This window comes from Callospermophilus lateralis, chromosome 7 (genome assembly GCF_048772815.1).
Source record: "Callospermophilus lateralis isolate mCalLat2 chromosome 7, mCalLat2.hap1, whole genome shotgun sequence".
NCBI lineage: Eukaryota > Metazoa > Chordata > Mammalia > Rodentia > Sciuridae > Callospermophilus > Callospermophilus lateralis.
The window spans coordinates 45,783,292-45,790,671 of record NC_135311.1 but is presented as its reverse complement, the minus strand read 5'-3'; the positions used below and the strand labels follow the sequence as shown (position 1 = coordinate 45,790,671).

Here is a 7,380-nt window from a genome sequence, read left to right as displayed (position 1 = left end):
GAGGACTTTATCAGGTTTGTAGAGCGGAAGAGTCATTCTGCTTACATTTGAAAAGTCTAACATGGTGGTGTGGAGATGCTGTGGGGTCCAGCAGTGTGTGTGTCTATCCAGCTGTGAGTCTGTCCTGGAGGGCAGGGGAGAGAGAGCTCTGAATCCTCAGGAGGGTGTGGGATTGACTTGGGTTCTGCAGGGAGAGAGACTGCCTCAGGATGAACCCACACATTTTGCTGATGACCATAGTGTAGGAAGGATTGATGAGGATGGTGACACTCATGGTAAATATTTTTCTCTCAGATTCTCACCAAATGCTGCTTCTTCGTGAGGATGACTAGGAACAGTGAAGCTCCCAGCTTTCCTCACCTGAGCACCGTGTTTTTCTGTGAAATCAGTGTTGGGATCATAGCCAACACTGCTCTGCTTCTCTCCCACATCCCCACATTTCCTCTCCAGCACAGGCCCAAGCCCACTGACCTGACCATTGGTCACTTAGCTCTTGTCCACCTAGTGATGCTGCTGACCGTGGGGTTCATAACTGCAGACACTTTGGGGTCTCAGGGTTTAAGGGATGACATAATATGTAAGTCAGTTATTTTCTTGTACAGGCTGATGAGGGGCCTGTCCTTTTATACCACCTGCCTGCTGAGTGTCCTCCAGGCTGTCACCCTCAGCCCCAGAAGCTGCTGCTTGACAAAGTTCAAGTGTAACTCCTCACCTCAGAGCCTCTGCTGCTTTTCCTTCTTGTGGGTCTTTAATATGCTCATCAGTGGTCGCTTCTTGATCTCTATTGTTGCCACTCCCAATGTCACCACACACAGTCTCATGTTTGTTACTAAGTCTTGCTCTCTTTTGTCTACAAATTACTTGTTCAGGTATATGTATTTCTCCCTTGTGACCTTCCAGGATGTCTTCCTTATAGGACTCATGGCGCTCTCCAGTGGGTACATGGTGACCCTCTTGTGCAGGCATAAGAGGCAGTGCCAGCACCTTCACAATACCAGCCTGTCTCCAAAAGCATCCCCAGAACAGAGAGCCACCAGGACCATCCTGCTGCTCATGGGTCTTTTTGTGGTCATGTACTTTTTGGACTTTGCTGTCTCCTCCTCTTCTGCAATGTCATGGAACAATGATCTGGTTCGTTATTGTGTCCAGATGCTGGCGGGCAATGGCTATGCCACACTGAGTCCTTTGGTGCTAATCAGCACCAAGAAACAAATGATGATGCTCTTAACATCCCTGTGGGGTAAGGATGGCAGATGCTTAATTATTCAGTAATGGCTTTTTTTGTTTCAATATAAGTAAATATTTTCACTTTCTGTTAAGTCACTGAAATTTATGATGTTCTCATATGTCTCTTATGCATGTATTTTTATGTAAGTAGCTGACAAGTGAATCAGAGGTTTAAAACACTATCACTCTCTGAAAAAAATGCAATCTTGTAATTCAAATCATACCCATAAGAACTGATGTTCTCACCCAGTATCAGACTGTAAAGAATAAGCACACCTCTGTATTTTCTTGGATGGCCATATTGAAAAAATAGGAAGACATTAAAATACCATGTCCCCAAAAAGGGACATCCCCAAGTCAAGGGAATGATGAAAATGTACCTGTTGTGAAATATTCAGATCAATATCATCTTGAAAGACACTGGCTGGCTCCCATGCATACTGGAAGGCAGAGAAAACTAGTGTTACCTGCAGAAACAACTTTCTTGTACATATGACCAGAATTACTGGTCCCAGTGGAACAGGCCAACTGATCCCAGCACAAGTAGCAGATACAAGCTCAATTCTTCTTGAGTGGGTTCTTAATGCTCCTGTTATCATCACAGGATATGAAACTCTGCCTTCTTCACTCTTTCAAAGCAAATTCTCCAGAAGCCTCCAGTCTCAGAGAAGCCCCCTACTATCTCAGATCAATAGTAGCACTATTGATCCCTCTTGTTCTGAGGCTTCAGTTTTTTAGACTGCACACCTACTGGTTCCTCCAGCTCTCCAGCCTGCAGACAGCCATTGTGGACTACTTAGTTTCTGGTTGCATGAGCCAACCTAATAAGCCCCCCTTTTATAATTATACTTCCTGTTGATTCTGTTCCTCTAGAGAACACTGACTAATGCACCGACCTATAAAATACTTATTTTTTCTAGTGTGGAGGGTAAATTCTGCTCATGAGGTGCTCACCAGTTGACTTGCAGGTGAAGTGCCCTGATGCATAGAAGCACTGCTTATCCAGCCCTTCACCCATGAACATCCCCATGAGCATATTTCAATAGACACATGTCTTACATTTTCTTTAGTTTCTCAGCAACCTGTCCTACTACCCTAGCATAACTGGGATGTGGACCAGTCCTGGGGACCGCTCAAGAGGCCAAGAAGAGCAGGGAGAATGCACTGGAAGGACTCACCAAAAATATTTGGAGGATTATTGTGATTATACTTTTACATGTTTTATATATTTGTTAATTTGTATGTCATAATAGGCACAGTTTATTTGAGTTATACCTCAAGAAACCTATTCAAAACAAATTGAAATGGAGAGATCCTAATACCTTGACAAATAACTTGGTGAATATAACTAATTAAATACTTATACAGTATGTCTATATGTGTTCATAGAATGTAAGTAACATTGTAATAATTGATGTTCAAACTGTGGTAATGTATAAAGTTTGAAAAAAACTTAAAAGTTTCATAAAGTAAAATTATGACTATCTTTGTACTCTAGATATAATTTAATAATAATGGTAGCATGAAATGATACAGGATAAGAAATTTAATTATCTATATTCTTGCAAAATCTATAAGCTGCTATAAAAAGCTATAGATCAAATGGGCGCTTAATCATTGAGCCACATCCCCAAAACTTTTTAAAATTATTTTCTTTATAGTGATAAGATCTTACTGAGTTCCTTAGGGCCTCACTAATTTGTTGAGGCTGCCTTTCAACTTGTGAGCCTCATGCCTGAGCCTGATGAGTTACTGGAATTACAGGTAGATCATATTAAAGAAAAAAGTTAAGCTATCCAGATGTAGGGATGCATACCTGCAATCCAAGTGACTCAGGAACCTGAGGCAGGAGGATTGTGTGTTCAAAGCCAGCCTCAGCAAAATCAAGGTGCTAAGAAACTTACCAAGACCTTGTCTCTACATAAAAAATAACAATGTCTGGGGATGTGGCTCAGTGGTTGAGTGCCCCTGTGTTCAATTCCCAGTATGCCCCCAAATTATTTTTTAACTATTTTATATATGCTTTGGATACCAGAATATTATAGTTCCAATCATTGGTAAACCTTTTTAATAGCATGCTATATCTTTTTAACAGATTTCAATGCTGAATATTTGTATTTACATCTAAAAATAATAAAATAATATTTGAATTCTTATTTTTATAGCAGAATATTAATAGTAACATAGAATGCACACAGACAAAAATCAGAATTTCTCAAAAACACTTTTTTAACAATCTATTACCTATGTCACATGTGTCTGAGAATCTTGTTTCTTAACATGAGTGATGTGAATATTTTTTTCTGCATATTGTAGGGCAGGATAGTTAGTATGAAGGACTCATGTTCTAACTTCTGGATAAATTAAGATAAATATTAATTTAAACATTTAGAAATATTTACAAGAATAGGTATAATCTGAAAGTCAAAATATAAAGAATTGTTTAAAACTAGATTATAAAGCAAATGGAAATCTGTGTTCCCCTATGATAGCCCAGATACCAGATATTCACATTTTGGTTGGGACAGATATCTGGTCGAGTGAGACAGTTCACATAATTTTCTACAGCTGATTAGATAAACAGCAGATGGTCCATGGGAAGTGGCAGGCAAGTTTAAGTAGGAGATTAAAGATGAGAGTAGGGAGGGTGAGAGGTGACAGAGGATATAGCTTGGATACAGTGTCAATAAAAGTTTTCCTTAAAGCTCACTGGGATTTCAAGTTTAACTTACACATGACTCAAATATCTGATGTTACTGATTCAAAGCAGGAAAAAAGGAAATGAAAATTTACTCTCAAGAATTACCTGGATTTTAATTAGCTATATATGGGTGGAGAATTTTACATTATAGAACACTCAAAGCCTATGTTCTGTAGATGTTGATGAGAAGAAAACATAATCAATACCATTTCAAATATTTTATAACCACATGTGTAATAAACATAGATATTAAATGTTTAGATAATGAATATTTAGGTTTTTTTTAAAGACTCTCTGGTGTCAAAATCTGAGAGAGTTATCCTGAGTGGGTTTATTTCCCATTTATTTCCTGTTATGCACTTTTATCTTTCCCATGAAGTGGCCTGACAGTGGTAATAGAAACCATATCCTTTTGACCAGACAAAACAGGTGTTAGGACCTTTGACACCAGAAACTATAGAAGGGAATCCAGAGGAGAGAGGATCCTAGAAGTGGAACTCTAATCTGGGTGGGTGGTTATCCCAGTGCAAGTCTCTGTCTGACTCCAGGCACATCTGGGCCTGACTTAAGCCAACATTGATGATCAACACAGACACAAATAGAAGATGAGAGAGAAATTACAAACTAGCCTGGCATAACGGAGTGCCTTTTAAGACAACAAATAATCATCCTCTAGATTTCCTTCACTATACATAACAAATGACATACCATGTCTTCCTTAACTATCTGAAAGTCCAAATATAAAGAGTTATTTAACCACTGTCTGTCTGTGGACATAGGGTATTTGGGTATTTTGGCTCTTGTTAATCTGTCTTAAACAGGGAGTTCTAATGTCCCATGGGATACTGATTGCAGTTTACTTGTACATACGCTGAGCAGATGGATTGCAGGAACATGTTAATTCTACTTTTAACTTTTTTTAGTACCAAGGATTGAAACCAGGGGCACTTAACCACTGAGCCACATTTCTAGCCCCATTTAGTTTTTATTTTGAGATGGCATCTCATTAAGATGCTTAGGGTTTCTCTAAGTTACTGAGGCTGGCCTCCAACTTGCAATCATTCTGCCTCATTCTCCTTAGTTGCTAGGATTACAAGTGTGTACCACCATGCTGGGGCCCACTTTATTTTTTAATGCCAGTTTCATACTAATTTTTGTACATGCTGTACCATTTTATATCCCTGCCAATAATATAAAAAGATCACAATTTATCTACCATTTTCTCAACAGCCATCATCTTTAGTTTTTTTTTTTTGTTTTCTGTTCATAGCATAACAAGTATGAAATGATGTCACATAGTGGGATTTCTTTGTTGGTTTATTGACAAATTACAATTGTATTTATTGGGTAGAAGATAAGGTTAAAATTTGTGAAGATAATATGCAATGATTAAATAAGGGTTATGATATATTACTTTTAGTTTTGTTTTACATTTCCTTGATGAGTAATTGATAGCATTTTATTACTAATTTGGGCCATTTATATGCCTTCTTTGTGATAAATATCTAATCAGGTTCTTTGCCCACATTTTTATGGAAAAAAACTAACTTATTCATGAGTTCATTCCTTCAATTCTTATTTCTGAGATCCCCAGTCAGGGGAAAGCAAAGGAAAATATGAAAAAAAATGTAGACAAGGAACAAATTCTTATTTAAGGCACAAAAGTAAACACTAAGGTAAAAAAGGAGTGGATTACAAGAACACCTTTCTCAACACTGGATCTACAGAAAAACCATGAGCTTTTCTCTTGAGAAGAAGAGCATAGCCAAAGCTAGTGTGTGTGTGTGTGTGTGTGCATGTATGTTTTTGTTTGGTACTGGGGATTGAACCCAGGGACACTTAACCAGCTCAGTGTGGCTTCTAACTTGGAATCCTCCTGTCTTAGCCTCCAGAAGTGATGTATTTACAGGTGTGCACTACCCCATGTGGCTGAATCCACTACCTTAGGGTCGTGATTTGGCTCTGTCTGTGATCTCTTCAGCTGACATACAAGGTAGGCTTTTGAGAATTTGAGAATCAACAGGAGAATAATTAGTATTTAAAAAGCATTTAGCTTTTTTTTTTTAGCATTTTACACATATGAATACATTTAATCTAGATGTTAACACAATAAATTTATTACAATAGGTACTTATTTTTTTAGCATTTTACACATATGAATGCATTTAATCTAGATAATAACAATAAATATATAACAATAGGTAATACTTAGGTTAATTACTCTGGTTATATCATAACAATGAGAAAACTGAGAATAGGGAAATGAAGTACTTTTCTCAAGGTCACATGCCTAATGATTGCCATGGATCATCTGCCATCTATCTTTGCCCATTTTCAAATAAGTTATTAGGTTACTGTCATTAAGTTCTAGGAACTTCCTATGTATTCTGAATGTATTATTATTGTTATTTTTATTATATATATATATATATATATATATATATATTATTATTATTATTATTATTATTATTATTATTATTTGCAGTACCAGGATTTAACCCAGGGTTACTGTATCACTGAGCCACATCCCCAGTCTTTTTAAAAAAAAAAAAAACAACAAAAAAAAAACTAGGGTTTTTTTAGTTGTATTTATACACAATACATTTATTTCACTTTTATGTGGTAATGAGGATTGAACCTAGCACCCTACATATGTTAGGTGAGCACTGTACCATACCACTGAGCCACAACCCCAGTCCCACCCCCCAGTCTTTTTTAATCCTTATTTTGAGACAGGGTCTTGCTAAGTTGCTGACGCTGGTCTTGAACCTCTTGCCACAGATTCCGAAGTCACTGGGATTATAAGTACACCATCATAGTTCTTTTGTTTATTTTAAAACTTTTTCTTAGATTGAAAAAAAAAATTAGATTGAGTTGAGGGTGTATCAGTGATATAGGGATTGCCTAGGATGTGCATAACCCTTGGTTTGAGCCCCAGGACTAAATAAACAAATATATGAATGTAATATTAAAAAAAATAAATTTTGGATTGACAGATAATATTGACAACTATTTATGGTGTGCAGTGTAATATTTTGATACATGGATATATTCTGTAATTATAAAATCAGAGTAATTGGTATATCTAAAACATTGGGGGTAAAAGGATAAAGAGAAATTGGTAAATGTATCTACTATATTTTCTTCTAGGAGTGTTGTAGATTCAGGTGCCACATTTCAATCTTTAATCTGTTCTGAATTTGTTGCTTAGAATGATGCTAGATAAAATTTTAATTTCTTCTGTATGTGGATATAAAGTTTCCCCAGTACTGTCTGTTGAGTAGACTAAAGGAAGTGTAAAGGGCTTAACTTTCCCATTATACATTCTTGGCATCATGTGAAAGAGTGGTTGTGTATGTATGAACACATTTCTGCATTTTTCCTTCTGTTTCATTAGTCTGAACGTTTATTCTTATTCCAGAATCACAATGTTTTATTTAATATATGCATGG

At 36.8% G+C, this 7,380-nt stretch overlaps 1 protein-coding gene across 1 annotated transcript; it reads left to right on the top strand.

Annotated features, from left to right (window-relative positions):
- The first annotated feature begins 324 nt into the window (after positions 1-324).
- Positions 325-1,272, top strand: LOC143404245 (vomeronasal type-1 receptor 90-like). The gene has a single exon (XM_076862496.1). The coding sequence runs from the start codon at positions 325-327 to the stop codon at positions 1,270-1,272; it is 948 nt and encodes a 315-aa protein (XP_076718611.1).
- Positions 1,273-7,380: the final 6,108 nt, after the last annotated feature.

Bases quoted from the DNA above. Each gene is read 5' to 3' on its own strand.
- LOC143404245 (XM_076862496.1), top strand. From the start codon at position 325: ATGACTAGGAACAGTGAAGCTCCCAGCTTTCCTCACCTGAGCACCGTG.